General features: G+C 47.5%; 11 protein-coding genes and 1 non-coding gene across 12 annotated transcripts; 7 read left to right on the plus strand and 5 right to left on the minus strand.

Moving 5' to 3' along the window:
- Positions 1-767: 767 nt before the first annotated feature.
- Positions 768-9,300, minus strand: EDB93DRAFT_1127069 (armadillo-type protein). The gene is made up of 40 exons (XM_041448768.1): positions 9,217-9,300; positions 8,757-9,065; positions 8,457-8,708; positions 8,285-8,402; positions 7,961-8,235; positions 7,752-7,825; positions 7,499-7,698; positions 7,367-7,450; positions 6,986-7,318; positions 6,684-6,930; positions 6,237-6,635; positions 6,142-6,185; positions 5,909-6,083; positions 5,789-5,860; positions 5,598-5,730; positions 5,173-5,547; positions 4,941-5,126; positions 4,857-4,890; positions 4,694-4,808; positions 4,623-4,640; positions 4,518-4,576; positions 4,236-4,466; positions 4,144-4,185; positions 3,960-4,096; positions 3,737-3,898; positions 3,438-3,685; positions 3,265-3,384; positions 3,090-3,211; positions 2,940-3,036; positions 2,773-2,891; positions 2,598-2,719; positions 2,441-2,541; positions 2,251-2,332; positions 2,051-2,204; positions 1,828-1,999; positions 1,773-1,777; positions 1,575-1,737; positions 1,410-1,483; positions 1,204-1,352; positions 768-1,149 (listed from the first exon to the last, which is right to left on the minus strand). Exons 2-39 carry the CDS (start codon positions 9,008-9,010, stop codon positions 1,254-1,256), a joined length of 5,697 nt encoding a protein of 1,898 aa, XP_041310830.1. The 5' UTR covers positions 9,011-9,065; positions 9,217-9,300; the 3' UTR covers positions 768-1,149; positions 1,204-1,253.
- On the plus strand, positions 9,221-10,569 carry EDB93DRAFT_1127071 (chalcone-flavanone isomerase-domain-containing protein). Its single transcript, XM_041448769.1, has 6 exons — positions 9,221-9,260; positions 9,321-9,567; positions 9,620-9,786; positions 9,840-9,912; positions 9,972-10,297; positions 10,350-10,569. Exons 2-6 carry the CDS (start codon positions 9,363-9,365, stop codon positions 10,392-10,394), a joined length of 816 nt encoding a protein of 271 aa, XP_041310831.1. The 5' UTR covers positions 9,221-9,260; positions 9,321-9,362; the 3' UTR covers positions 10,395-10,569.
- On the plus strand, positions 10,487-10,559 carry EDB93DRAFT_t31. The gene has a single exon. It is a non-coding gene; the product is annotated as a tRNA-Thr (tRNA).
- A 111-nt stretch (positions 10,570-10,680) lies between the features above and the next one.
- Positions 10,681-12,361, minus strand: EDB93DRAFT_1201022 (nucleotide cyclase). Its single transcript, XM_041450944.1, has 2 exons — positions 12,079-12,361; positions 10,681-12,027 (listed from the first exon to the last, which is right to left on the minus strand). The coding sequence occupies exons 1-2, from the start codon at positions 12,138-12,140 to the stop codon at positions 10,836-10,838; spliced, it is 1,254 nt and encodes a 417-aa protein (XP_041310832.1). The 5' UTR covers positions 12,141-12,361; the 3' UTR covers positions 10,681-10,835.
- Positions 12,362-12,925: 564 nt separating this feature from the next.
- On the plus strand, positions 12,926-13,665 carry EDB93DRAFT_1127077 (histone H3). Its single transcript, XM_041448770.1, has 4 exons — positions 12,926-13,026; positions 13,083-13,135; positions 13,196-13,345; positions 13,397-13,665. The coding sequence occupies exons 1-4, from the start codon at positions 12,987-12,989 to the stop codon at positions 13,565-13,567; spliced, it is 414 nt and encodes a 137-aa protein (XP_041310833.1). The 5' UTR covers positions 12,926-12,986; the 3' UTR covers positions 13,568-13,665.
- A 277-nt stretch (positions 13,666-13,942) lies between these two features.
- EDB93DRAFT_1238822 (TIM21-domain-containing protein) lies at positions 13,943-15,199 on the plus strand (the record flags this gene model as incomplete). Its single annotated transcript, XM_041451567.1, has 6 exons — positions 13,943-13,979; positions 14,000-14,161; positions 14,233-14,393; positions 14,446-14,955; positions 15,003-15,051; positions 15,108-15,199. The coding sequence occupies 6 exons, from the start codon at positions 13,943-13,945 to the stop codon at positions 15,197-15,199; spliced, it is 1,011 nt and encodes a 336-aa protein (XP_041310834.1).
- Positions 15,200-15,357: 158 nt separating this feature from the next.
- EDB93DRAFT_1079510 (ATPase, V1 complex, subunit F) lies at positions 15,358-15,939 on the minus strand (the record flags this gene model as incomplete). The annotated part of the gene is made up of 5 exons (XM_041445465.1): positions 15,358-15,410; positions 15,468-15,555; positions 15,614-15,696; positions 15,748-15,829; positions 15,883-15,939. The coding sequence occupies 5 exons, from the start codon at positions 15,937-15,939 to the stop codon at positions 15,358-15,360; spliced, it is 363 nt and encodes a 120-aa protein (XP_041310835.1).
- Positions 15,940-16,000: 61 nt separating this feature from the next.
- On the plus strand, positions 16,001-19,469 carry EDB93DRAFT_1127082 (SGT1-domain-containing protein). Its single transcript, XM_041448771.1, is given in 12 exon segments — positions 16,001-16,407; positions 16,460-16,547; positions 16,620-16,829; positions 16,852-16,862; positions 16,917-17,058; positions 17,108-17,159; positions 17,179-17,288; positions 17,347-17,430; positions 17,484-17,647; positions 17,700-18,011; positions 18,063-18,634; positions 18,686-19,469. 12 exon segments carry the CDS (start codon positions 16,079-16,081, stop codon positions 19,231-19,233), a joined length of 2,622 nt encoding a protein of 873 aa, XP_041310836.1. The 5' UTR covers positions 16,001-16,078; the 3' UTR covers positions 19,234-19,469.
- Positions 19,470-19,568: 99 nt separating this feature from the next.
- Positions 19,569-20,402, plus strand: EDB93DRAFT_1079706 (clathrin adaptor complex small chain-domain-containing protein; the record flags this gene model as incomplete). Its single annotated transcript, XM_041445479.1, has 5 exons — positions 19,569-19,590; positions 19,647-19,918; positions 19,969-20,040; positions 20,102-20,177; positions 20,254-20,402. 5 exons carry the CDS (start codon positions 19,569-19,571, stop codon positions 20,400-20,402), a joined length of 591 nt encoding a protein of 196 aa, XP_041310837.1.
- A 287-nt stretch (positions 20,403-20,689) lies between these two features.
- Positions 20,690-21,820, minus strand: EDB93DRAFT_1079639 (MED6-domain-containing protein; the record flags this gene model as incomplete). The annotated part of the gene is made up of 5 exons (XM_041445473.1): positions 20,690-21,211; positions 21,271-21,353; positions 21,402-21,493; positions 21,550-21,692; positions 21,749-21,820. 5 exons carry the CDS (start codon positions 21,818-21,820, stop codon positions 20,690-20,692), a joined length of 912 nt encoding a protein of 303 aa, XP_041310838.1.
- A 174-nt stretch (positions 21,821-21,994) lies between these two features.
- Positions 21,995-24,684, plus strand: EDB93DRAFT_1127102 (natural resistance-associated macrophage protein-domain-containing protein). The gene is made up of 10 exons (XM_041448772.1): positions 21,995-22,060; positions 22,123-22,478; positions 22,511-22,579; positions 22,633-22,736; positions 22,880-23,169; positions 23,220-23,346; positions 23,396-23,720; positions 23,770-23,870; positions 23,921-24,033; positions 24,090-24,684. Exons 2-10 carry the CDS (start codon positions 22,402-22,404, stop codon positions 24,588-24,590), a joined length of 1,707 nt encoding a protein of 568 aa, XP_041310839.1. The 5' UTR covers positions 21,995-22,060; positions 22,123-22,401; the 3' UTR covers positions 24,591-24,684.
- On the minus strand, positions 24,685-27,555 carry EDB93DRAFT_1127115 (catalase-like domain-containing protein). Its single transcript, XM_041448773.1, has 7 exons — positions 27,158-27,555; positions 26,835-27,102; positions 26,559-26,775; positions 25,965-26,506; positions 25,764-25,912; positions 25,061-25,716; positions 24,685-25,003 (listed from the first exon to the last, which is right to left on the minus strand). Exons 1-7 carry the CDS (start codon positions 27,307-27,309, stop codon positions 24,750-24,752), a joined length of 2,238 nt encoding a protein of 745 aa, XP_041310840.1. The 5' UTR covers positions 27,310-27,555; the 3' UTR covers positions 24,685-24,749.
- Between the last annotated feature and the right edge of the window lie 46 nt (positions 27,556-27,601).

Genomic DNA, 27,601 nt, shown 5'->3' on the forward strand with positions numbered 1-27,601 from the left:
AAACTTCCATTTCTCGTGTCGGCGTCCGAGTCAGAGACAGTGAGTCGATATACCGGGTGCTATTTGTTTTCCGTTAAATCCACTTAAACTGCCCCAACAACCACCGTTCCGACACATAAAATCTGGAGAACTGGAGTCAGAAAGCAAGACCTGCATGCAACGGAACTGCCGGAAGCTTTAGCACCAAAAAGGCAGGCGTAGTATTCACTATTAGGGGCTAACACTCGAACTCTTCGCATACTATCAGCTCCAGATTCTGGGGCACGAGTCACGAGAACTTTCAACAATGAATCAGACGCACTTCCTACCGTGCCCATCAGAACCTTCCTCTGACTCGTTGACAGCGCTATAATCCGGCTAGATAATCACCGTGGCGCCTTAGAAGACGTGCGCACGAAGCGCACAGTATGTGTCAAGTCGAACCATTATCGATTTATCTTTTCAAATCAGTTTTCATCGATGATGACCAGGCTCAGAGATAACTCCATCACGATATGAACATAATGCCGCTAATATTTAGAAGTTACGGGAAGCGCTTTCTAGGCTGCTCCTTCCTATGACCGCATAATTTATGCGTCGCGTTTGAAGACCCTCAGGTCAGAGTCGTGAAACGTATAATGCTATATGAACAAAGCACGCGCATCTCTGACGGCTTCAATGATTATACTATGGGCTCGGTCATCGATTATATCGTCGGCCGACTTGATATATATTTCAAGGCACCAATTCAAATGACCGGAACACGTGCAACACACGCGCTGATGGGTCGTCTCCAGGAGTCACATATACTAGCCCATCATGTGGTTCCGAGCCGATGAATTGCAAGCCAACATCCCTTGGAACTTCTTTTTTTTTTCAATGAGCCACAATGATAAAGCTACATTTAATGGTACACAAACCTTGCTCCTGTTCGGCAGGAGCATCCGAGCGGGAGTAGGGACAATACCAATATTGAACAGCCCAAACCGTCGCAGATATAGGCGGAATTAATCATCGATAACACATATTCTTGGAAGAAGACCTGATACATCAAGTATGTGCCCTAATTTATACATAGTTGACACGGCGATGTAATACAAACGTCCTGCTGATGCTGAGTCCTGACGGAGGCGCGGATCGATGCCAATTTATGAAACATTATCTAGGCGTCTAGATATGGCCCTTGATCAGCCAAAGCCCTAATAACAAACACAGTCAACCCACAATATGAAGTACCAACAAGCATCGTAGAGAGGCTCTGTAATTGATCTTCGTCAAAAGCTAGTTGATCCTTGTGCCACGTATCCTGTAAAATCGACGATAAGGCGCAACGAAGATTGCCATTGATCGCGGAAGCAATTTACCTGGTGAGTCTAGATAGAAATCATACTCGTGAGGTCATATCAGTATACAATAGGAAAAGATCTTACTTTCTTGAACTCAGAAGCACAGTGACGAATCGTCGTCGAGATCGGCGGTGGATCTGTTGCGTGTCTCGCCAGGACTGTATTGACGAAGATGATCCAAAATAGTAAGAGAGTTATAGCGAGCGGACATGAGTTTCAGACAAGAAAGTTCACAACATCCACACTGACCTTCTGTGAGGGACGGCATCCAGGGCTCGACAGAGTACGGGAAACTCTCAATAAGGGCACATAGACCAAGGATAGCAGAATGTAACTTCCGAAGTGACTCTCCATAATCATGGTGTGTACGTGAAGGGAGCTTTACGTTGCGCGCCAATGATATGAAGCGATTCTGAATTGAACGGAGCTTAATTAGTGGAAATTTACGGAGGCTATCACATACCTTCAATGGGATTATGTTCTGCCGCTGTGAACATCTTACAACTCCAGAGCAGGGTCTTGGACGACATTTCTCGAACTTCGACGTTCTCATCTGATAAACAATCGAGTAATACATCCATGATTTTGAGCACGCCGTTAGATGAAATCGTCAAGAGGTTTCGATAGAAGAAAGTGACCAGGGCAGGCAATGCATGCAATCGAATTCGCCACGACTAGAAAAATTTCAGATAAATACTTTATTTATTTAGGTAAAACAAATATACCTCAGATGACTGAATGGCCGAGACTAGGTTCTCCAGGACGACGTGCGTAAGCGAAGGCGGCAGATGAACCGAGGAAAACACACGAAGCACAGCGCTGCTGTACTTTTGGAGTTCCGGATTGTCGCTCAATTCTGACATGCTCAAGAGTTCAGGTCTAAAAATATTTTAGCAAAATACAGTAAAATGAATGGGTCACAGACAACAGAGCCATGGCATGAGGACGAACAAGACAAGCTTCAGGGCTATAAAGAGATACCCATAACCAGAGTAGCACTGTCAGGTCTCAGTTAAGACTTCAGATGAAAAGAATTGCGAAGCCTACTGGTCAAGCCGACCTTGTCATACTGAAGATGAACGTAAGAAAGAGAATTCCGGTAAATGTATCATTACCCACCCGGGACTGTGAAACTCTAGGTGGAGAAAAACGTTCATCCTTCCAATTAGGCAGATTACCGATAATCGATTGTACATGATGAGAGAAAAACCCTTGTCTGAAAAGGAATAGAAACTGAGTGCCATATCCGAAGAACTACTTGAGGGGAAATACCTGATTCGGAGTGGATCTGGACTCTCTGCGCATGCCACGAGAAGGGCATCCACAGAGGGATACGCTGGTCTCCATTGATACTTAGCTATCAGACACAGGGCATTGGATATCGAAGTCCTTATCTACATCAAAAGATGAGATACACTGATACCGCATGTCCGTATCAAGCAAATACCTCTGCATAGTTGGAGTCCGCGTTGTCGAAGAAAATCGAGGCATATTTCTCAGATACTGCATTAAACCGGACGCCGACAGAATCAATGAACACAACGATAACGTTAAGAGCCTTCGTCACTGCAAGATAATGAGCACAACAGGGTTGATGACAAGAAAGAAACTTGCTGGAAAATGCAGAGTCGCCCTGGAAGTCAAGATGGAGCGATAATATCCAATTGACTAAGGGCTGGAAGCGACGTGGGTCAAGGTTCAGTAGTGTATGCTTTGGGGCCGTCAATAAGTGACGTTTCTCGATACAACCGCGGAACGATGTACCTCTAGGAACGAAGTCCAGTATGAAACAGTATCCGGCTTCGCCTGAGCGAAAATAAGGTCGAAACGTGGCGTGAGCCAGGACCAAAGTTCTTCTCGTGTTTGCTTGGGCCAGTGTTTGGACCCTATGATGAAGCACATCAGATGTGAAAACAACGGTATGAAACAGGAAGAATACCGCGCAACAGTCCAGTCAACATCTCAGCCGCAGCCGCCTGCTTGAACTTGTCCGCATCGGTCATCAATGGCTCGACAATTGAAAGGATTAGATGCATGTGTTCGCCGTTGAACAACTTCGCTACGGCAGGGTCAGCAAGCGGGTTCATGGATGGAAAAGTGGACGACGAAGACCTAGAGTAATCATAAAAATCACGTTCTCTGCGTGAAGATGTGGCGAGCCAGATGCCTTGCTGGACTCTTGGCTCCATAATGTTGCGAGCTGAGTGAAGTATCCTTTTCCGATACAGCTACGCATGGCCTGCAAGCACTGCCTTGACGCCGAGTCCCATGACACTGAGTTGGTCAGATTCACAGGATAGCATTTGATGGTCTTCGTCCAAGCCAAAAAGCCAGTGTCTAGCAGGTCGACGTAAAAGCCGCTAATAGAGCGTATGAGCAACAAATTCTGCACGATAGATAACTCAACTTACTCGGCTTCATTAACGGGTTGGTATAGTTGTGCAAGGAAAGCAGGCGGGTCGTCGATGGAAATAGTCCTCGCAAAGGGACTTTGCCATTTGCAGAGCCAGAGCTCATCATCAGTCTTGGCGTATGCTCGTATCTTCATGAGAACGGCGGTCTTCACGATTGCCCTGTAAAGAAACAAATAAGTAAATGGATTGACGTGGTACATGTTTTACTAAAAGCACGTACTGCTCAGCACTAGTCCTTATCCCTGGTTGTGGGCTAAGAGTTTGTTCCATGAAGAAGCGAACCAACTCCGGAGGAGCTACTGCGTCGCGTCTGAGGAAGCCCGTCAAAAACTTCATGGCCATGTGTACATATCTCCACTAAAGTCTTGCTCAGATTTGTTGGACGACAATGAAAAATGACGTACATGTGTGGTAGGCCGAGAGGCAATCTCGAGAATAGAGCGGACCTACCACAAAATATCAATATCAGCCTACACATCGATAGCGTAATACGCACAGTCTTGTCGGTCTCCTCCAGGCATCGCTGTGCACGCTTAGCAACACATTCTACCGCCGCCTTTGTTAGCTTGCTATCAACGACGGCAGGCGAGAACACTTCTTCAAGAGTGCGAATAGCAGATTCAACCCCAGGAGTAGGGGCTGTGTACGAAGAAGTCCTTATGACTTCTTCACCGAGGTGTATCAAACACTCCGTGGAGAAAGTGGTGACAAGCTTCTGTATCGAGGGCTATTGTGGAATTAGACAGGTTTCAGAGCCACAGATTGCGACTTGACTCACTTTCTCTTCGTGCTGGCATTCTAACAAAGCAACCAGGTATTGTCGTCGTAGCGGCGGCTCTGCGCGGGATTAAAATCAGTTATACTTACTACTGCTGAAACATACCAGACATAGTCAACGCGGCTTTTGCGGATCTCAAATCAGATCATGCTGAAAGATACAGTAAAACCACATACCTGTGCCTTTATTACCAAGGACGTACAAAGCGCCCTTGATCCTATCAGGATCATTGCCTTTCGACAGCGCGTTGAAAATAGATGGCAGGATGTATCTTGTCGCGCGGACATACGACTGAACCGAGGTCACCATGCAGTCAAACCAGAATATATTTGTACTCACACCACATGCGCTGTGCAGCACATTCTGAGCGAGGCTGAAAGATTGGTTATGACAAAGAACGAATAATATCATCAGGGAACTCACCGTCGCACTCGCGTGTATGGTGACAAACAGAGCTCCGCAAGGTCTTCCTTCAGTAACGTGTCGTCCAGGGACGATCTTCGGCGATACAAAGCGTGGATATAGAGCCGGCCACAGTGGTAGACGTGTGCTCTTTTTACCCACGCAATTCGCGAGTTCTCTTTTTGCCTTGCCGACACTCGGTTCACCCTGGTTTGCATTAGACGAGGAAAACCCTTGCATCTAGACAACTCACTCTCTCGACTGTGCAAAATTCTTTTGCAATGTGATAAAGTCTGCCCGACTCATCCCGTAATCCAAGAAGTAAGTGTCGATGGCCTTCACGACGGCGACGACAGCATCCAAATGATCTTCACCTCCTTGAATTTGGCGCAAGGCAATTGCGGCCAAGTGCGTGACACAGCCAAAACGGATGCGATGCTGCAAGGCTTGTTGGTAACGGGGATCGTTGAGATCAGTGAGAATAAATCCAGCTGTGACGTCAAGATGATCAACAATAAGTCCTTCCAGTTCTGTTTCTAGATCGAGGCATGGGTGCACTGCGTCTTTGGGTCCTTCCTTCAGGAATGACGGTAGGCCGCTCCAGACAGACCTCACGAACAAGAGGTACCTGTGAAAACTATGTTAATGGAGTCCCATCATCGCCGCGTTGCAACTTGCCTGCAGAAATCATTCCTGACGACTTCATCCCAATGCCGAGTCGACCGCGCCAAGGTCTCTATCTTATCGAGCGCAGGAGCTGCTACACGATCCAAGATGTCCAGAATGAATTGCACTTCCTCGGTGCTTGGAACTTCATGTTCCATGGTCAGCAATTGCGTCAGACATATCAATATCAATATCATATTCACCGTGCCATTTCACCTTCACATCCTTTGCTTCGTACAGGTGACCCCATTGAGTGTTGTGTGACTCGGCAAACTCTAAATCATAATCAGATACAGAAGCGGAGTAACGTCGATGCGACCGACCAGGCTGATTCCATACGTCTTCATTCACGAAACGGTTGTCAGATGGGTAGACACCAGACAGCGCATGCATCACTCTGGTGACAATCGCGGCAGTACCCGTGTACCCACGCTCATTCTTCGTCTTATCCAACAGTAACAATAGAAGGTTGATGATGTCTTCCTTGTGCTTGAGGAGCTAGAGTTGATGACACATTCGGAAATCCAAAAATGCTACGGAATGAGATAGCACTCACAGCATGTGCGCCGTATGCAAGACACCCACGTAATATCGACATGTCTGTTAAGACAATCGTTTACATGCCCGACAAATGATAGGCTAGCAACTCACTCCAATGTAGCGTTGTGTCAGACGGAACAAGATCGTGTGCTGATGTTGTCCTAATGCTTGAAGCTCCGTACCTGAGTTCTTCTTGTATGCGTGAGATACAAGACGGCAAAAACTTATCCAACGTCTTCTGAGGTTGTGCGCGTGCAAGGCATGCTACGAGCTGCCCGAACGCTCGGATGGCGTTAGACTTCGCGTTTGTTGCAGCGTAGTCGAAAACGAGATTCAACACGAGATCAAATAGTTGATCTGAGAGGTGCAGGGTGACCACGTCAAGCATGCTCTTTATCGATTTCAAAACGGTCTCTTCCGTTTTCCCGCCGGTAGTCTTCTTCTTCCCACCCTCCTCAGGGAGATTCTCGTATAAAGCTAAAACTCTGCGAAAGAGGGACGTCACCCAATCTACTGGGGAGTGAGTCACTTTCCTTTACTGAAAGGGAACAATCACACCTGCGAAGCCTGCCGTGCTCTCTCGGACAAGAGTCCTCTCTTCTCGCCTGCCTAGCGAAACGAATGGGCTCATTTCGACACCTTCAGGGATATAGGTGTCCTCGGTATCAACCTCCATCAGCTCTTCGCCTGGCGCATCTCCAGACAACGCGAAACCAGAGTGGTGCATCGAGAGATCTCCAACCTTCACGTGCTGCATGGCGCTGACAATGAATAAAGTAGCACAGATAGTCTTATTGGGGTCGTTCTAAACATCGCATGATGAATAACAGCACATGCTAGGAGGATGTAAAGTATCTTACCAGATCAATGCCAGGAAGGCAGAGTTCAAGAAGAGGAAGCAGGTGCTTTTGTCCCGGCCTCCATATCATCTCTGAGACAAGCGGAAGTGATATGCCTGACAGCATCTTCAACACTGCGGTGGTGCGGTGGGTCTCGTTTACCACTTCCAGACCACCATAGGCACGCTCGAGGAGCTCAGGCATGATGAGCGTCGGCTCAAGCAATGCCATAGTGCGCAGTGCACCTTGTGCCATGCTAATAGAGAAGGAATCTTTGGAAAACATGGCAAGGAGCGCAGGCGTGCGTAAAACATCAACGAACGCTCGCCGAAGAGAAGGAGTGAGACGATGTGCCTATTGTGCATATGAGTTTACTGCAACGAGCTCTAGTGTCATACGTACAACGGGAGTTTTGCACGATGGCTGCTGCTCTTCAAGCCATCTGTCGGCAAATTCGACGGTAAGACGTTGCAGCAAATTCGTGAGCTAGAGGAAATATCAGCAGTAGTCCGCCTATTTCAGCGCAATATGTACCGTAAACGTCCAGTGACCCGAGTTTGATGGATGAAAGAAGGATTCTGTGCTTGTAATCAGTTTGTCCAACGAGTCGAGCGCCTTCGAACCAGCCAAGTATCCTATCGGCTGGTTATTGGGAGACCCAGGAGTGGATGCAGACTCTCCACGTATTGAACCGTCGATGGCCATCGAGTATACAAACAACTTAGCCAGGAAACCTACAGAAATCAGGATTACTCGAGTTTGGCGCAGAAGATCCGGAGACACTTACTAATCCTACTAATTGTTTTCTTGACTTTGGATCCTTGGCGTGCCGCTGAAGCGTCTGCCTGAACAGCCGTAGCACTAATATTCTGCTATAATTTAATTGGATTCGCTGTACAAAGATAGAAAAAGAAATGTCTCACGTTCGAAGTGCCCACGGGAACATCTATTGTAACAAGAAGTCAGTAGGTCTTTGACCAAGGGTACAAAAAAAACCTACACAACGACTCAATTCCTTTACTGATAAGCATCAACCACTCTTCTTGCGTCCAGATACCAATATCTTTCCATGCGGCACCTCCTTCCTCTCCCGCAAGTCCTTCCTTACCAGCGACATGTTCCTCCGCGAGGATACCAGCAAATTCGAGAAACCTATCGTCCATGATATGCGAATTGAAAGCTTCCCAAATCCTGAATATCACAGGAAGGTAGATGTGTGTGTGGGTCGGCGGAAGGAACGATGTCAGAACGGGAATCATTGTCAATGTAGTCTGGGTAGCATTAACCCAAGTAATTAATCCCAAGAGATCTAGGACTTACATCAGGTGTGAGGATAGGCAAGAACGTCTCGAGCATATCGGGAATATCAGTCGCAGGGAAATAGCGCTTACAGCTCTCCGCAACATACAGTAATAGATTGTTTAAGTTACGATTTCCACTGTCCACATTGAATCAAGACACTGGCATATAGACATGGTTGTGGTGCACTTACTGAAATTCTGCGAGGCGGCTCTTGGGGAACAACTCTTTGTACAATGCATCCCATAGGGGTTTCCAGGGGAGTTGGAGGTCAGTGGCCTCAAGTTTGCGCTTAACGGTCTTGGTTCCTAAGAGGCGGTACAGCATATCTGCCCAGCTACGGATGACCCTCACTTCTATGCCAGGCAGAAGGCATAGTTCGTAATAGAAACGGACCAATGTAGCACGGGTGGAGGTCGTCATGGGATAGCGCATCTGCAGCCAGCTGGAAGCGGGGGTGAGTAATTTTGGATTGTGTAGGACAATGACATACCATTGCAGGATGGCATCCCAGGTGGTGAGGACCAACCAATTCTTGGATTTAGCGCAGACTATCAACTTGCTGACTATGTACTCAAGCTTAGCTTGCATGACATCGATGGACTCGCATTCGTAAGGAAGGGAATCAAGATAGGTCTGGAGAGTAGCCTTTTGTTTCTCGTATGCTGAGCGATCAGAGACAAGTTCCGCAGCAATGTCATCGGAGGGTGACTCGAGGACGTCCACGGATGTATCTTCTTCGTCCATGTAAACAGAAAGACCACCTGAAGAATACTCTTCTGCAAACTCGCTAATGAGACTACTGATATCAAGTGACATGAAGTAAGACGCTGATTATGATAGAAAGCAGTTATGAGAGAATTTAAAGATGATGAGAATCAATCAGTTTCCGCGGTAGAGCGATATCTGAAGGATAGAAGTGCTGAAAGAAACGGATTTGATTGAAAACGTACGTGTTTTTATATTGGAATGAATTTCCAGCTGACGCGTCGTCTATCTGCGGATTGACTTGTTTAGGAGGATTGCGTTTGTCCCCGGAATGAGAACAGGTACGTACCTAAACGCCTGACGCGTCATAATAATACTCCCACGTGGTTTCATGTCTCAATTCTTACGACCACTGGCGATTTTCAGCTCATCATGGTCTCGTTCATGCATAACAAGAACTTCCAAACAGTCTAGGTCACTCGTAAAACCATTACTATGGGGTGCTACTGTTTCCATCTTTGCAGCTGCATATGCAGTTCAGAACACAGCCATCCATCTCGATGCCGAGCCATCTCTGCCCGACTCTGAATTCGAGAGTATGTTTTGCAGCCTGACTGAGCTAGTCCGAGAACTCAAAACCTCGTATAGTTGATCCCGCAACATCAATTGCTTTTCCTAAGACCCTTCGTATACCATCAAAGTTCTCTTTGCCTCAGTTCTCACTCGTTGGCGTTGGGGTGAGAACCGTGTCATTCCTCGGCATAAAGGTGTACTCTGTCGGTTTTTACGCGGACCTGGCCAATCCAAATCTGAGTGTAACATCGCTCCTTTCCCTCTCGTATCCTTATTCCTGATAGACGTTCAATAGATTCCCATGACTGCAACTCCTGACGAGAAAATTGAGCACATTGTCCGCAACACCGCTTGCGCCATCCGAATAGGCAAGTCCCTACTGTATTGAGCACACGCCGCTGTTGCTTTGAACTTCACTTCTACTCAGTACCCACTCGCGGCACATCTTACTCACATCTCCGTGATGGCTTCATGCGTGCCCTCACTGCGCGTATGCAGCTCGCACATACACGTGCTACAATCACTCCGGCAGAGGAACCTGCAGCCCAGTCTTCTTTGAGGATATTGAAATCGCTTTTCCCAAATACATCAATGTCAAAGGGCAAACCATTTGACATAGTACTCCTCGCGCCATCACGCGGCCCATCTCATCCACGTACTCTGGTACTCAAAGATATGGGTTCGGTGGAAAATGATTGGGTAGCAGAGGAATTTGTCCTGGCATATTTCGAAGGTGACGGAATTAGCCCTCCAGTAAGTTTATTTTTTTTGGATTCTATGATCTGGTTGTCAACTTCTTGTACAGTTGAAGAAAGCTGTCACGGAGCGCATGCAAACGTTCGGGAAGTAGCATGTATGTGATACTAGTTCATTAAAGACATACCTTCGACCAAATGCAATGATGACAACATTAACGTCACTTGCTATTAGCCCGAAAATGCATCCCGTTTAGCTCAGTTGGTAGAGCGCGTCACTAGTAATGACGAGGTCAGTCGTTCAAGTCGGCTAATGGGAAAATTAGTAAGGGGTCATTTTTAAAGCCCCTATGTGATGGAGGGCCCGCAATGCTCTTTCAGCCTTCAGAAAGAAATTTCTTGAGATATGATTTACTAACTGCTTCATCATTTTTTATGTTCGTCTGAAAATCGTATTTAATGATTGTTTATTATATGAAACGTTTGCCGGGCGCTGACACGACGCAATATACAATCCTGCTCCTGACAAAAGGGCACAAATACGATTATCAAAGCTATGGAAATAGACAGGTCTAGTAGGTAGGAAGACGCAAAGTTCATGTCTCTAGACAGGCGTCATCGGATGGAGTTTGGTCCGAGCTGACTGGGGCAGCAGTGCCATGAGCAGAAGGATATACTTGTGACCCGGAGGTGGATAAAGACGGGAATGTGCTCAGATTCGACCCAGGCACAAGTAAGCGCTGGCGTCCTAAGAGCGCTGCAGGGTAGACAAGGGAAGCTATCTCCGGAACCTCCAGTCCCTTCAATTTGATTTCACCGACAGGGAGGAAAACCGTCTGCAGTTGCCGAATCTCCTCGATAGCCCGCGCTATCTGAGGTTTCGAGGGTGGACCGGAATCGGACAAAATCGCATTGACTTCGCGAACAACATCGGCGCTGCACATAATTTGTCCACCTAACGCACTGGCACTGATACGGGCGCATCGGTTAACCATAGACCCGAAATAATCCATGCGGAGAGTGATAGGATCTAGTTCGCACGCTGGGGTTCCAGAGTGGATGCCCATGCGGACGGAAAGGCCGCGTGCAAGAAGGTTCCCCTGTTCATCGTAGACCTCTTTGCCTTCTTCACAATCCAGTATTTCTTGAGGCCAGGGTACGTGAAGAAGTTGGATCTGGGCAGTGACGCTCCACCATACTGCGGCAATGGTTGTTGGAAAGGCGCATATAAATGCATCGCCTTCCGTCTTGACAATATAACCACCGCAATATAGAAGATGTTGCAAAAGGAGATTGTTGTGCAAATGTATCGCCGTAGACATGGCAGGATTTTTGTCCCAGAGTTTGGTCGAATTCCGTATGTCCGTGAATACTAAACACACACGTCCTGTGGGTGGTGGCACCTCCCTTTCCAAGCGAGCAATAGTCTCGACCAGAGAAACCTTCTCTTGCCCAGATATGGCAGACGGCGCCTTGTCCTTTTGGCGAGCTCTAACATCAGGCATGAGTGTAGCCAGGGATCCATTCTTCCCAGTAGTGTCGGTGATGCCATCCGACATTCCATTCACGTCTATCCGGGAAGCACGAACATGATGTTGGGCTGTCTTTTCTGGGTCATTATGGGTAGAAGGGGTCGTCGAATCAGGAGCAGTATGATGAGACAGCCAAGAAAGGTTGGAAAGCACCCTGCCGCCTTCATTCCCTTCGCGTATTTCACAGTTGTTCCGCAAGAAATCCAAATTTTGGTTTCCGAAAATGTGGAGGGAGTTCAAGTTACAGTTGAAATTGCTGGGGCTGCCATGAAAAAATATACGTATATGTTCTAAAAGTCAAACATACCTATTTGCGAACCCCCAACGTTGGGCGTACCTTGACGAGCAGAGGCTTGCAGTGGAATGCATGGTGATTTCGATGGTGGTTTGGAAGAATATTGGATAATATTTGATCAGGAGGCATGATAGACTCAAGCCCGCTATTATGTAGGTGTGGCGGCATTCTCGGATGTGACGATGACGGATGTTTCAGAACGAGCCAGGTATTTAAAGCTGCTGACCAAGACAATACGTCAATCATGTACATGTAGATCACATGACTTTTCTTAGCTTGTGTCCTTCACTTGATTAATCACATAGGAGTGCATCCCAATCGTAGCGTCTCGCATCGAACAGTCAGAATGGGATGCAAATTGTCGCTGAACGTGTCAAGCCACGCACATACGATGTGATGCACTGTTTGGCAGCCCACGATCCAGCTTGTTAATATATGATTTCAATAGGTGTAAAGGACGTCTGTGACTCTGTGCTATATGCTTACTCCCAAGATGATTCATGAAAGGCACCTCAGGTGTGAACCTAACGATGGCTCAGCAAACAAGAAAAAGAAACAGCCATGCATTCACTACAAGAGTAGCCTGAGTGCAAGGGCAAGTGAAACATAAAATATTGTGTCATGAAGGAAGGGTTGAACAGGATCGTTAGTTCTTTGAAAGGGCGACTTTACACCACGGGTCTCTGGTCCTAAATAGTAAACGTTGATCGTGTCCACAGAGATCACGTGGGTATGCGCGACGCGCTTGTGGCTAAATATAACCTCATCATCATTGTTGATTGATCCACTGGTAAGTGCACGTGCCGCAATGGACAGATATATAAGAAGGAATTCTGTTCAGTTTGTGGCTTGTAGACAACGTCCATCTCCATTATCAACTTACCTCAAGTTTAAGCCTCGCATACCTTCCGAATTTTCCAATGGCCCGTACCAAGCAGACCGCCCGCAAGTCGACTGGAGGTAATAATATTTTCTCCTATTCAACTTCCAAACCTTTTCCTAATTGTGTTGAACAGGCAAAGCTCCACGTAAACAACTCGCATCCAAGGCAGCTCGCAAGACCGCTGCTGTTAGTCAACCCTTCCATGCTTTCTACCATGTCTGACTCGCTAATTCGATTCCTTGACAGGTTCCCGCCGGAGGTGTCAAGAAACCTCATCGCTTCCGTCCTGGTACCGTTGCTCTCCGTGAAATTCGTCGTTATCAGAAATCCACGGAGCTCCTCATCCGCAAGCTCCCATTCCAACGTCTTGTGCGTGAGATCGCACAGGATTTCAAGGTCAGTACCGTCTTCTTGAATGTTTATCCATATATTAACCGAGCAATTCAGACCGATCTCCGTTTCCAATCCTCTGCTGTCATGGCACTCCAGGAAGCCGCTGAGGCTTACCTCGTCTCGCTGTTCGAAGATACCAATCTCGCAGCTATTCACGCCAAGCGTGTCACCATTCAACCTAAAGACCTTGCGCTTGCTAGACGCCTGCGTGGAGAGCGATCATAAGTTAGTGACTGAGTAATAATTTTAAAGTGTTGTATTTGTCTTGTAATCGGGTTCTGCGAGCTTCTGTATGAATGATACCATCTTTCTTCTGCCCAAGACTACATCTGTTAACCTCAGACGTCTGTGAGAAACATACAGCGGATGCAGACAGGTATCAGCATGCATGTCGGATGTCCACAAGAATTTGAGCAGTTTGCTCAGCCTTGAGCCAAAATAAGGTGATGTCAGGTGACCGATCGCTGGCTATTTTGGGTAATGCGCTTTCGGATGCAGTCAAGAACGTTAACCTTTCCATGACCTCCATGGCGAGGCTTGCACGTCAAGTTAATATGCTTTGTACTCGTTCGCGGCCATCGACCGACATCTTATTCTCGCATGGTCATCAAATCCATGCATTTGGATTATGTCGCAGGTCACTTGTGACTCATCAAGATGCTTCGTCTTCATTACTTTCTTCCGCGCTAGACCAGAAACAGCGCGGGACACGTCTTAACCGGGAAGACTCAGTAGGCCCGTTTACACTTGGAATATCCCAAGAATCCCTCAAAGGAAAGAAAGTAAAACAGTGGTCCGAGCTGAGCACCGGTGGGAAGGGTGCGCATGAATTCTCATATTTTCTTGCAGATTCATAATGATAGACTGTGATTGATCTTGTTTATTCATAGTGATTCGAACAACACAGCGCACTTCAAACCTTGTCGTTATTTTTTTGGGTGCCGGGCTTTCCGCCGTGCTCATATATGCCCTTACATCAGAGTTGTTCTCAAGGAACTCGCCTACCGTCCTTTTTAATGATGCCTGCGACCGCATTAATGCATCTCCTCGGGTATGTCCTACAAGTTTGGGTTTAAAATGATATTTGATTTTGCTATACACAGGTTGCAAAATACCTGCGAGCACCTCTAATATTCCACAACAACCCGCCCTCCTCTACACGACCGAGGCACAGACATAGGCACGTTTCATCACAGATTGCGGTAGATTCTTCAGGGCGAGAACACATGCTTCTCAACTTCTACGTACAAGGGTCGTCCTCCGCTAAATCAGCTCAGCAAGCCGATGAAGAAGCGGGCCCTTCATACATCGAATCCCTGAGCTCCCTGACTCTAGATGAAACCATAGCGCTTGCGACGGAGAAATCGCAATCGATTAGGCAATCTGCAAAACGTGCATTTAGATACTTGAGTGGCGATGCCGCTCCATTGCCCGCACCTCATCCGCAACTGTCGACTAATGATAGCCGGGAGAATGAAAGAAAACAGGAGAAGGGCATATGGAGCGTTGCTGGACTGTTCTCAGGTTTGAAGGGGCGGAAAGGCGTAGCTGAGAGTGCAGGAGACTCAGGCGTTTCGTGGACAGAGGGGGAAGTACATGCTGATCTTGTCCGGGTATGTAATTCTTCAAAGAATATTTCGCAACTGCTCATGAAACACAGAACGACGACGGCTACTTCGTCTTTCGGTACCTCCTGATCGACATACCACGTATGCCATTTCTTGATTCCCATTATTTCCCACTAACGCCAATGTTTCAACTTTAGATTCAGAAGCCCGGAATCCAGTGAGGGTGTTCGTCGAACGAGCACCAGGTGTCCGGGAGAATGAGCCCATCATGCGGTTCACTTCTGCATAAATTGCTGCACCCTAATACCTCATTCGAAGGTAGGGGTGAAGATCATCCATTTTCTAGGCATAGTAAACTTTGTTTGTCATGTACATCTGTACTATATGGTACATAGGGACATTCAACCCCTAGCAATGCGAGTGATGATGTAGCAATGCATACGCTCTCTATTCGCCGAAAAGCTTCTGAACGCGCTTCAATACCGAATCTTTCGACGGGTCTGCATTCACATGTTAGTACATCGTACATGGAGACGGTGTCCGTGTCCGGTGCTCACCATATGGATGGTCCTTGGAGGGTATCTCGAGCAACGTAGGGAATGCTTCTTGATAGCGGTCCACTGTCGGTCGTATCTTCTCTGCTATCTAAGGGTACAGGTCATATTCAGGCCAAATATATTATCAATAGGATATTTGAACTCACATGCTGGTTGATGAGTATGATTGCAATGTCCTTCCGTTGGGTGAACTCCTGGAATGCAGCTTCAATCCCCGATATTTGTGTTTCTGAACTCATTTGTAAGTGTGAGATTATGTGGATTATGCCAAAGACCTTACTAGAGTCTACGACGAGGAAGTTCTTCCTCTGGTGTTCATTAATGTGACCAATGCCTGCAAGAAGCAGTCCTGTTATCGAGTCCTGCCGACGCAAATCCGGTTTTGAGCAACGTTAACTAGGAGAAGCAAACACACCTCATCTCCTATGACAGCAATGAGGTTTCTGTCCTTGAAGGCCGTGGTTGACGCCATTGGTGTTCTCCGGCGAACCAAGAAAGGATATGAGTCGGGGTTCGCGACTTTCGCTGACAAACACAGTCCTGACAATCTTCAGTCTCCCCTAGTCAGTGGTTCCATAAAATAAACGACGATCTTAAACAAGGGTTTATCTATGGCGATGGATATTTTCAATCGCCCACCTTCGATCTCAGAGGACACAATTCAGTACACCCTTTATCCCCCTCCGGCATTGGGCGAAAAGTCATCTGTGACGACACTCGCAGCATGCGTACAAGCATATGTCTCCGAGCTTTTGCCAGATTTTATCTGGCACAGAGACCCTTTCGAGGTAAAAGTTGTGAAGGACGTGAATTCTGCTCCAGCTAGGGACAACAAGTGGATGCTTGAAGGGCGTATGCGCGTCGGGGACTCCGTCGATGACGAGTGGTGCGTCGTCTGGATCCTACGGGAGATCAGCAAGAAGTGGGATTTTGCTATCAGGTCAGATTTCGATCTCGCCGCCATTTATCTCGAGGCTAACAGCGCGTATTAGTGTGATAGATTCTGACGGGGAGTTTCTCCTCATTGAGGCAGCCGAAGCCCTGCCCTCATGGGTCAAACCTTCCAACTCCGAGAATAGGGTGCGCCCTCTCCCCGTACTTTAGATGGTAAGACAGTTTACTGAATTTCTGCTTGATGCTCTTACATTATAGGTCTGGATATATAGTGGAATTTTGCACCTCATACCTCTCCAACACATATCTGCTCCAAGTAAACCGAAAAGAAGACGCATATTCCCTGGGTCAAAAGACTGTGATGATGAAGATGACATTGTTGGTGATGACCTCGAGGAATATTTGGCCATCGATGACGCACTGAAGTTGGTCCGCGATGCAACTCTCGAAACTCGTGCACCCCGCACAGTTGAGAATACTGGTATGGCAGCGTACTTCGAGGTAAGCAAATCTTTTGGTTGTGCGCGAGGGAATAATTCATGATCTTCGGGAAAGGTATCCTGCAGCTGCCAAAAGTCATGTGCATATCACCAAAGCGTACATTCCGCTCGACATCGCTCGCGCTTTATCCGTAGACCCTTCCTTGGTACAAAAGCCTGTGGAGACATTCTACACACGTGATGCCGTCCAACTACGAGTCAGTATAATTGACCATTCGCGACATCGTTCTGATGATTATTCTGCAGGCTGCTCATCGCATGATGCGGTTCCCTCCTCACTCTGCCGTACTCACCACAGGTCAAGTTGACAAGACCAGCATATGCACAACTTGTTGGACAAAAATTTTATCCTCCAAAGATATTCGGTCAATTTAAGGAACGTGAGGGCAGCGATGTCTGGCGTTGGAGAGACATAGGTATGAAGCTGGCAAGTTGAAAATTTTCATCATTCCGGAATATGTCTATTGATAAAGATCCTGTGACAGGCTTGCGGTTTCGAAATGATCTACCAAGAATCGAAGAGTCGTGCTAACATCACAAGTAAGACCAGTGAGGTGCTCGAGTCATCGGTATGTATGCCCTGACTTAGTCCCCCGTTTCCATACTAATCGCGTGGCTTTAGGCAGAAGCACGCAAAGAAGCACTTCGCCGATCATCCGACTATAAGGCCTATATCACAAATCTACTCTCAAGCGGCTACTTCCGGGGTGAAGTCGAAGACTCGCAGCTTTGGAATGAACTGGAAAATAAAGCCGCTGATGCGTTCATTCAGGTTCGGCAAGAAGAGTAGGTTATTCAATTTCACTTTTGGCCTCCATACTGATTGATGTCATACCAGCGACGCTACTCGTCCTTCATTCGCAGCACTGTTTAACTCAGCATTGTCCATCGCCCCGGAATACCTCACTGAGATGCCTGACGAGACTGAAGACTCGGATGACTGGATGAACGTAGATGCAGCCAACTTTGATGACATGCTGGAGCGGACACGTTCCCAACCGCAGTCTCAAGAGATGGATGTCGATTCCACGTGCGATGAGGTACAGGAAAGGATAGCTAAGGAACAGGCAAACAAACTGCAGGACCTTGCAACCAAGGTGCAGAAGTTTGTTGAAGGAGAGGGTGATGTAGAGGGTGCTAGGTTTGAAGAGTAAGCTTCCATGCACCAGAGCCTTTCAGAGACTAATCCTTCTGTTTCTAGTGAGGCTTTCTCAGACGACGAAGACGATGGAGGTAGTGCAGACGAAGAAGACGAACAGAATTTCAGTGACGAGAAATTTTCAGACTCGGACGATGAAGATGAGCCAGTTGCTGACGAAGCTGCACGTCAAGAAGCGATGGCAAAGCTCGTGCCTGCCCTTTCAGAAGCCGAGTATGGACAGATGCCCGCTTCATTCAACACTCAGCGTGTTTCCAAAGTTACTATCGAGACTGAAACAGTCGAGGACAATTCAGCTATAACACAAATTCCGGCCTGCGAACCCGCTTTAGAAATCGCATCGCCAGCTCGCACTCGGTTTATACGACCACCCATTCTGCCCCGCGACAAGTATGAGGGTGTAGATTCTGATGATGAATCATCTAGCTCTGATCCACTTGCTGGTGGAGATGAGGAAGATGTGGAGTCAGAGGAGGACCGCCCGCAGGTCGTCGGCGATATCGAAGTTGACATGGATGAGGAAGAAGCGGAGTTCCTGGAGTTTTCAAGGCAAGCTTTGGGTATATCTGACCAACAGTGGGGAGACATCATCAAGGATAGGAAAGGACGAGGAGGTAATTACTAATTGATCTGCCGAAAGATCTTGCTAATGAGCACTATCACAGCTTTTGTTCCCGCTAGCATCATGGTGGAAAACACAATGTCTACCTCAACAAGATCATCGAACAATGAATCTGATTCCTTCGCGCCACCAGCACAGGGACGGCAACCCGTCCCTGGCCCGAGGCCGAATGTGAATCCAAATCTGGATTCCTTTGAAGCTGTTATGCAAGTTATGGATGCTGAATTGAATCAGTCTCGCCAGACAGCCCTGAAAAAGAAGAAAGGGAAGGAGAGGGTTCCAACCCTCCCTACAGGCGACCCTGAAATCCCCGGCAAAAAAGGCATCTCCAAATCGAATCTAATGGATGAAGACGGTGAGGAGGATCTAGATGTCGAAGCTCAAATGGAGGCTGAGCTCAAGGCCATGCTCGAATACGGAGGCGTAGATATGGAGGAACCTGACTCTGGCGAGGAGGAGGTGCCGATGGACTACAACCTTATCAAGAATTTCTTGGAAAGTTTCAAGAGTCAAGGGGGTCTTTCTGGACCTGTGGGAAATCTTGCTGGCCGGTTGCAGCCAGGATGGACATTTCCAAGGGATGATTCATAATTTATTGCACCGCCTACATGCAGACTGTTGGGAACTGAGATAGGGAAATCTATGGAAGTGTCAATGGCATTTTCCAGCAGTTGTAACGGCGACTGAGCTGTCTATTCTTCGTACCTTGTGAGAAACCCGTACTGTCACTACTGTGTACTATTTAGTTGTGTGTAGCTGAACTGCTCGTACATGTGCCACAGTTATTATTACCAATCTAATCTTATCTATGTAAAACTGAACCCCTAGTAGTGACCAAGCCACTTCCCGAAAGTTCAAGTTGTTGTGGCCCGGCGGCTGCTTTTCTGCTATACGCCGAGTACTAAGAGGACCACTCAACAGTGACCATGATCCATGCTGTGCTCATCTGTCCGTGAGACCTCTAGTCTCGTGTCGTTCTGCACTGACATACCCTGCTTTTGCAGTCAACACATCTGGAATTCCAAGGCTGACAAAGTTTTACACGCCCCTCCACCAATCTTCTCAGACATTGATACAGAAAATATTCTCTCTCATATCCATTCGACCTGCAGGACTCTGCAACTTTCTAGATGCACCAGAGCTCGAGGCGTTCCTTGGCCCCAAAGATGGCTCGGACGAGAGATGGCGTGTCGTCTACCGAAACTACGCCACTCTGTACTTTGTCTTCGTCGTCGATGGTGCAGAAAGCGAACTGGGCATACTAGACTTGATACAGGTGAACGTCGCTTCTGTAGTCATACCCACGTTTTTGACGAACTATTATAGGTTTTTGTGGAAGGGCTCGATCGGCACTTTGAGAATGTCTGTGAGCTGGACTTGGTGTTTCATTTCGACGAAGTGAGTTACGTGGACTTTTTACACGGATGCCCTCCGATGACCGATGGTTGCGGATGCGCAGGCCCATCATATTCTTGCGGAAATCATACAAGGCGGTCTTGTCTTGGAGACCAATGGAGATGAAATTAGCAACTCAGGTCTGTATAATTTTTCCATTTGGAACGGTCATATGCAAGGATGGCCTGATTTTCTGACACAATGAATACTCGATAGTGAAGCTAGCTTCGAAGGCCAGAAGGAATTCATTTGCATCCTCAAACCCTTTATCTCTAGGCGGCGGAGCCGGGGGTCCGAGAAGCGGATCTCTACAGACTCCACTAGGATGGTTGACTGATAGGCTGGCAGGTGTTGCCACTCGATAAGCTGCTGGGAACAGGTTTCGCATGTAGTAGGGTGATGTTAGGTTTACAGTGTTACATAAAGATAGTAGGATTTCACGACTCCCAATCCAACTCCAACGTCGATGGTGGCGCTAATAAGTCCTATTCTTGCTAAAAGATACATGGTACGATGGCACAACATGACACCTAGTAGTAATGAAGCCTGTCGCCTGCATGGAGATGTGGCACAGGGACTGCGGCTGGTTTGTAGAAGCCATTAACTTGCTCCGGCAGCTAACAAGGTACCTAGTTTATCACACCACATCCGTTTATAAACGCGCGAGGAACAACATCGATCTCGATTGACACGTACGTTTTTTCTTCTTTTTACCCGCACCAGGCGCACCTTTCGGTGGAAGTGTATCTTGTGGTACGGGACCGCTGGCTGGGGTCGCGGCCCTGGTCGCCGTAGGTGCAGGTGTAGCTGAGGAGCGTATTCCCAGGGACTCGGGGGGAACACTCTCCCTATCTCTGACAGAAGCAGAGGAAGAAAAGGAAATTTTTGAGTGAAACGCAGTAGACCTCATTGCGTTATACATCAACATATTGTTCTGTTGCTTTTTTGGTCCACTGGCGTTTGAAGTGGGTTTTTGACTCTCCGACTGTGACGTCTGAGAGATCTCCGTCTCGCCTGCAGCAGTTGCAGAATCCTCTGCGCCCCATTTTTTGCTAGTATCGTCAGAAATGGCCTGTTCCGTGATTGGCCAGATAAATCCCGTGCGAGGGGTATAGTCAGGTCGGTTGATACGCAGTATATCTAGAGAGGACTGCAAAGCGTATAGGGAAGTAAGCTAAAAGAAGATAAGCCAAAATGAGTAGGAAGTAGGAGTGGGAATCTGTGGGAATATACCAAACGGTTGGAGAGAACCTCGTAGACGTCTGGCGACCGATAGATTCGGTTGTTCATGATAAAATAAGCAGCAAGAGGGCGAACTAGTCCGATGCTCAAATTTAGGAGTTACCGGGAAAATCCCAACGCACCTTCCTGAGGGGATAATCGCTCTCTTTTGTGAATAATGAATAGCGAAGGTGGCTGAGCATGCACAAGAGCAAATTCAATGCCCGTAAAACGTCTATAGATTACAAGACAAAATATGCAAAAGGAGCCCTGAATTTCAATAGAACTCACTTGAGTTCTTCGGATTCATTTGCTATGGGTACGCCCGTGTGCATGGTCTGCATGCGCAAAACTTGATTATTGCTCTGCTTGTCATAGAACATTGACGTAGCGAAATAATCAAATACGTTCTCCGAAGTGAGAGGACCGTTCGCCTGACAGTGTTTAATTGTGAGCATGCTGACACCTTTGTGGCGTTCGAGTTGAATACCTGGATCCATTCGTGCCAGATAAAAAACCTGTGACTGTAATCATCTGAGGGATGAAGATCGTTGAAGTCCATCAAAACCTGAAGACCTGATAGCTGAGTGAGGTCTTCTGATAAATTCAATCAGCGGTGAACATTACCCGAAACACGGTGACCTTGACGGAGTTACTATAAGGGTTAATCCAAGTTTAGGAACCGTGAGAAACGTTGTCTCTCGGCAGCCGATTCGGAGTAGTCCGACTCACACTACTTGCAACCATTTGTTTGACGAACTTTAACCTTAGTGATGGGCCAATCTTCTTGGAGTGCTTGAGAGTACGTGTCCATTGTCAATATTGAACGACGAGATGATACTTACGCTTGATGCTGCACGCCAGGCCTGACAGTGTGGGACTCCTTGGCCACCAGGGGACGCCGAGGTACCTCTGCTCGTATCGGATCTTATTCATCCAATAGCACCCCACTCTATGTTAGGAGTACTAAATCAAAATCAAAAATATCTTTCTAGATATTGTCCATCGAATTTGATGGGCGAGCCGAAAAACAACACCAGAAATCTTTGACCTATCAGTGATCCTCTATATCGCGTCAAGATCATACTATAAGTACCAGCCGGTTTCTCCCAGCCAATTCCCAAGTCCCAAGTAAGCTCTGGGATGGATTCAAACTCCTCCTCATCACCGTCATTGCATAATGATTCCTCTACACAGACTTCGCAACAGAGGTCAGCAAAGTAAGATGTCTACAGTCAGTTCTGCGTTCAAGGACCATACTGCACCACTTCAAAAAACACGTAGGTGTCGGTATCATATGCGCAGTGGGCTATTTCGATCCGTACGCCATATGATTGCTTTTGATGTATACCTTATATATTTGATTTTAATCAGCGGTAATTGGAGCGTCGACATTCAAGCAGGTGTCAGCTTTGGGTATCGACCTATGCTATTCGTCATTTTGCTCGCCGGAATCATTGCAATCATTTTGCAGGCACGTCGTTCATGTATATCTGATATCATTTGTACAACCTCTGACACCACCACACCACAGGTATTGGCAGCTAGACTCGGCTGCGTAACTGGTCTAGGTGAAATATCTTACATCTCGCCGCTGTGTCTTCTTATACGATGTTGCTAGATTTGGCTCATCACTGTAGACTACTTCTTCATGACCATCCAAGGCATCCACGGTTGGTCCGGCGACTTGTCCTGTATCCTCTCTATGCACTATGCGAAATAGCCATCATCAGTACGGACCTTGCAGAATTACTTGGTTCGGCAATCGGTATTTGCCTGCTTTTTCCAAAACTCCCCTTGTGGTCTGCCGTGCTCCTTACCGGTGTCGACGTTTTCATCTTCCTCATCATAGGCGACCCCTCGCGGACAGGACGTCGAGTGCGATTTTTTGAACTTGTGATTATAATATTGGTTTGTGTTGATACTAACAGAAATCAATCAGTTGCTGATTCAAATTTTAGGTTGCAATGGTCTTCATATGTTTCATCTTGCTGCTAGTCAAAGTCCACCCGGACTGGCCACAGGTGTTCTTAGGCTTTGTGCCATCTGCGGGTCTTCTCCAGACACAGCCTAACGCAGTCTATGCAGGTATGACCCATATTTAACGGTAGCCCAGATGACGAACAAAATAGTATAGCTATTGGAATTATTGGTGCTACAGTCATGCCCCATGCGCTGTTTCTGGGTTCGAATCTTGCAGCCCAGGATCGTGTTTCACAACCGCCCAAGCCACTTCCCACACCTGCGGATGCAAGGCGACTGTCATTTTTCGAAAGATTTAAACGGTTTTGGAGGAAAATTTTGTTCTTTTCACGATCAGAACATGATGACGGGAAAGACTATGCCACTCGACACGAGTTTCGTCAGAACAACTCGATAGAATTTATTCGCGCTCATCTTGGTCACGGAACTGTCGATCTCGTATTTAGTTTATTGGGACTTGCGGTGCCAATCAATTCGGCGTACGTCCTTCTACACTGCTGCTTTCATTACTTGACGTAGAAGGTCCAGGATATTGATTTTGGCTGCTGCTATGTTCTACTCGTCCGATAACAACGACTCAATCGGACTGGAAACTATGCATACCTTGATATCACAAAGCCTTGGGTCAGGTAAGCAGAGATGCTCATGTTACGACAATACTAGACTCATTATTAAATAGCCGCGGCATTAATCTTTGCACTCGCCCTCGTCTGCTCAGGCCAAACTGCCAGCATTACGGCAACGCTTGCAGGCCAGATTGTCTCCGAAGGATTCATATTGTGGAACATTTCTGTACGCATATTTCATTTCGATAGGTTCATGTTCGCCTTAACGCCCGTTATTCACAGCCGTTTATCCGCCGTCTTCTCACACGCCTGATCAGTCTAATACCCTCTATGATCGTGGCTATTTCATCTGGGGGGGCAGGAATTAACACTCTCCTCATTGCATCACAAGTTGCCCTGTCCGTTGTCCTCCCCTTCGTCGCATTTCCCCTCATCTACCTCACGTCGTCAAAAAAGGTGATGTCTGTCAGAACGCCGAACGTGATTCAGGAAAAACTCATCAAGACCCCGCCGACACCTTCCACACATACGGTATCCCCTGTTTCTGACGCACACCGGCCCCCCTCACCTTTAGCCACTATCATCACTGTTGCTGAGCGAGACATTGAAAGTCATGATGGTTCGATCAAGCATTCGTCAACACAGGCATGCGAAACACAGGAATACAGCATTATCGACTTCAGTAATGGATATATTGTAACAACTCTTGCATGGGCCATCTGGGTTGTGATATTGCTTGCCAACGTCTATGCTGTGGTCATGCTTGGAATGGGACAAACGTAAGAATGTTTGAATAGTATATGTTGTAGTTTTTATTGTGGACTTTGTACATTGTGGTGTTTTATTTCCAAATCTTAGCTTCGTTTGAAAACGGGCCTACGGAGATGATACATACACGTTGACAGGTGTCATTACGTACGCGATAAGAAATCCCATCAAATCTCAGAACGCCACCTGATGAGTCAACCCTTCCAGTTCTCGCTCATAACACCTGTGCTGGCTAATTTGGAATGCGAAGTTAGAAGCAAAGCCTCTAGTGTCAGGCACGATGTTGAACGTGTCTGTGACAGCCGAAGAGATGCTGTACTTCCCTGTAGTCACGACGCCATAAGATGTGACAACTTCATCGCTGCCTTGACCGGGGGTGAATAAATCAATACCAGGGAGTCTAACAACGTCACGGAGGAAATCAACACCTAAAAAATCTCATGTGTCAAGGGTCATGTGATAACTTATCAGCCTCATGGACACACCTTCACCAACGGCAGCGATAGCTTTGCAGTGACCAAATGCCTCCCTTACCCAGTGAACTACACGACCGTTATTTGCAAGGGTCTTTACATGCTCCTCGCCGGAAGGGATATAGAGCGCATCAAATAACGTTGAACGCTGGCTGTCAAAGTGGTGATCGGCGAATACTCCTAGGCCGAAATCCTGACCGGCCATTGGACGAATGTGGTTACGACGAGGACCGATAAGGTAGCAAATAGCCTTTGCGCTCGTGAGAGCAGCCCGCACAGCTTGCATCTCAACGGCGTTGAAACCATCCGAGATCAGGATGGCAATGCGCCTTGAGAGGATGGTAGGCTCCTTGGGCAAGAAATCGACTTGTGAAAGACCCGTGCTCTTCTTCCCATCATTGGTACAACCGGGCTTGGTCGGCACCTTGTCATTTACCTTAATGGCGACCGCCTTTGCCAGCTCGAAATCAATGTTGTTCAGAACGTCGATATAGGACTCGTACACGACCGGGTCCTCGCAATGACTAAGTTCGAAGCCAATAGCGCTGATGAGGTGGGCTCTTTCATACGCGGCAAGCGAGTTATAGAAAAGTCGAGCCTGGTCGAAGTGCTCCTGGAACTTCGGCCCGCGCGCCCTCTGTTTGATACCTTCAAGACGCTCTGCATATCTATGACACTGAGACTGAGAAGGCGAAAATATATGAAGTAGACCTACTCGACGTATCCACCATCCTTCCCGGGAACTGGGCATCCAATCTGCTTGCGGTTCGGCCAATAGTTGACTTCGCTTTTAACAATGCGATGCCTGCTCTTTCCGTCACGATTGTGGCTGAGCACAGGACATACAGGTCTATTAATTGGAAGCTACGGTCGTAACAATGAGCAGCAACAGACTTAGAAAACGGATAAAATTCACCTCCTCCCAGTTGACACCCAAACGAGAAATCTGGGTATCAAAGTACGAGAAGTTTCGACCTTGCAAAAGAGGATCATCGCTAAATCCTATTCCTGGAACGACATGGCTGGTGCAAAATGCGACTTGCTCAGTTTCTGGGAAGAACTCGTCGACGACGCGGTCGAGAACTAGTTCGCCAATCTCCTCAAGAGGTACAAGTTCCTGCGGCCAGAGCTTGGTGGCGTCCAAGATGTCAAAATCGAATTGGTGCTCTTGGGACTCAGGGATTGTCTGAATGGCAAACTTCCACTTTGGGTATGCACCGCTTTCGATGGCCTCGCTCAAGTCCTTACGGTGAAAATCGGGATCTTGACCGTTGATCTTGAGGGCTTCGTCCCAAAGAAGGCTGTGGACCCCCAACTCTGGGATGAAGTGAAACTTCACAAAGTGGCGTTCACCTTTTGCGTTCATCAGCGTGAAGGTGTTCACCCCGAATCCTTGCATCATGCGGAAGGACCGTGGAACGCCGCGATCAGACATGACCCACATTACCATATGCGCAGCTGCAAAAAAAAAAAAGTCAAAAAGTATCCCGGAACGCCCAATTTGACGAACACTCAGGTTGCAGGCCTACAAAGTCCCAAAAGTTGTTATGGGCACTTTGGCCTTGAGGCACATCATTGTGTGGCTCTGGCTTCACGGCGTGGACGAAGTCAGGGAATTTAATGGCATCCTGAATGAAGAAAACGGGAATGTCATTTCCGACGATGTCCCAGTTGCCTTCTTCAGTATAAAACTTGACTGCAAACCCTCTGACATCGCGAACGGTGTCCTGCACGCGACGGGAGATTTTAACCGATTATACGCGCGAAAAAAGAAGCATATACGTACAGCGCTGCCACGCGAACCCTGAACAGTGCTGAAACGGACGAAGACAGGAGTCGTCCTCGAGGAATCCGTCAGGACAGGGGCGAATGTGTATTTCGAAGCGCGATCGTCAAATACTTTGAAATGGCCATGAGCACCGGTACCGCGGGCATGCACTACACGTTCTGGGATCCGTTCGTGGTCAAAGCGGTGTATCTTCTCTCGCCCAATTTGATCCTCAAGGAGCGAAGGACCATTCTTCTTTGACTCGTCGGAGCCGATGATCTTGAGCCTAACGAGAAATTAAAGATCAACACCGCCTGCTAGATACACACACTCGTGCTCACCAATTGTCCGTGTCAGCCACCTTGACACCATGATCCGTTGTCAAAGGCTGGTTGGCTTGCGGTTCCTGAATGTCTCGCTGCAAGTCCACGACTTTCTTAGAGGACATAGTAGTAGTGAAAGCTTTTTCGACCGATTTCGCGATAGACGACATGGCGGATTATGGAAAGAGAGGAGTCGGACGTTCCATCCCATCTTTTATACTCCTGAGTCTTTCCCGCCGACGCGGATGGCAAGACTGAATGAGATCACCGGTGACGAAAAGACGATCGGTTCACGTGACCGCGCGTCCATTTGAATTTCAAAACAAGCCTTGAGCTCGCTTAACAGTTATTTGGTGGTCATTGATCTTGTCGTATGGAGTTGCACTAGCGTCAGAGTAACAGTTCACGTTCATTCGTTGCGGTTGAAGATTGTGGTGGGCGAGAACTGCTGGGCCCCGGAAT

Source organism: Suillus bovinus, assembly GCF_016758785.1.
Source record: "Suillus bovinus strain UH-Sbo-P2 chromosome Unknown EDB93scaffold_9, whole genome shotgun sequence".
In the NCBI taxonomy this organism is placed as follows: Eukaryota; Fungi; Basidiomycota; class Agaricomycetes; order Boletales; family Suillaceae; genus Suillus; species Suillus bovinus.

Bases quoted from the DNA above. Each gene is read 5' to 3' on its own strand.
- EDB93DRAFT_1127102 (XM_041448772.1), top strand. From the start codon at position 22,402: ATGGATTCAAACTCCTCCTCATCACCGTCATTGCATAATGATTCCTCT. The intron at 22,479-22,510 runs GTAAGATGTCTA...TCTGCGTTCAAG, and splicing joins TCGCAACAGAGGTCAGCAAA to GACCATACTGCACCACTTCA. The intron at 23,721-23,769 runs GTACGTCCTTCT...TAGAAGGTCCAG, and splicing joins GCGGTGCCAATCAATTCGGC to GATATTGATTTTGGCTGCTG.
- EDB93DRAFT_1127071 (XM_041448769.1), top strand. From the start codon at position 9,363: ATGTCTCAATTCTTACGACCACTGGCGATTTTCAGCTCATCATGGTCT. The intron at 9,568-9,619 runs GTATGTTTTGCA...AACCTCGTATAG, and splicing joins GCCCGACTCTGAATTCGAGA to TTGATCCCGCAACATCAATT. The intron at 9,913-9,971 runs GCAAGTCCCTAC...ACTTCTACTCAG, and splicing joins CGCTTGCGCCATCCGAATAG to TACCCACTCGCGGCACATCT.
- EDB93DRAFT_1127115 (XM_041448773.1), bottom strand. From the start codon at position 27,309: ATGTCGTCTATCGCGAAATCGGTCGAAAAAGCTTTCACTACTACTATG. The intron at 26,507-26,558 runs GTTCGTCAAATT...TTTTTTTTGCAG, and splicing joins TGTAGGCCTGCAACCTGAGT to CTGCGCATATGGTAATGTGG. The intron at 25,913-25,964 runs GTGAATTTTATC...TTACGACCGTAG, and splicing joins TGGGTGTCAACTGGGAGGAG to CTTCCAATTAATAGACCTGT.
- EDB93DRAFT_1127077 (XM_041448770.1), top strand. From the start codon at position 12,987: ATGGCCCGTACCAAGCAGACCGCCCGCAAGTCGACTGGAG. The intron at 13,136-13,195 runs GTTAGTCAACCC...ATTCCTTGACAG, and splicing joins CAGCTCGCAAGACCGCTGCT to GTTCCCGCCGGAGGTGTCAA. The intron at 13,346-13,396 runs GTCAGTACCGTC...CGAGCAATTCAG, and splicing joins AGATCGCACAGGATTTCAAG to ACCGATCTCCGTTTCCAATC.
- EDB93DRAFT_1201022 (XM_041450944.1), bottom strand. From the start codon at position 12,140: ATGCATTCCACTGCAAGCCTCTGCTCGTCAAGGTACGCCCAACGTTGG. The intron at 12,028-12,078 runs GTATGTTTGACT...TGGCAGCCCCAG, and splicing joins CGTTGGGGGTTCGCAAATAG to CAATTTCAACTGTAACTTGA.
- EDB93DRAFT_1127082 (XM_041448771.1), top strand. From the start codon at position 16,079: ATGGCGATGGATATTTTCAATCGCCCACCTTCGATCTCAGAGGACACA. The intron at 17,059-17,107 runs GTCAGTATAATT...ATTATTCTGCAG, and splicing joins GTGATGCCGTCCAACTACGA to GCTGCTCATCGCATGATGCG. The intron at 18,012-18,062 runs GTAAGCTTCCAT...TTCTGTTTCTAG, and splicing joins GAGGGTGCTAGGTTTGAAGA to TGAGGCTTTCTCAGACGACG.
- EDB93DRAFT_1127069 (XM_041448768.1), bottom strand. From the start codon at position 9,010: ATGGACGAAGAAGATACATCCGTGGACGTCCTCGAGTCACCCTCCGAT. The intron at 7,826-7,960 runs GTTTTTTTTGTA...GCAGAATATTAG, and splicing joins GGAATTGAGTCGTTGTGTAG to TGCTACGGCTGTTCAGGCAG. The intron at 2,542-2,597 runs GTATTTCCCCTC...ATTCCTTTTCAG, and splicing joins CCAGATCCACTCCGAATCAG to ACAAGGGTTTTTCTCTCATC.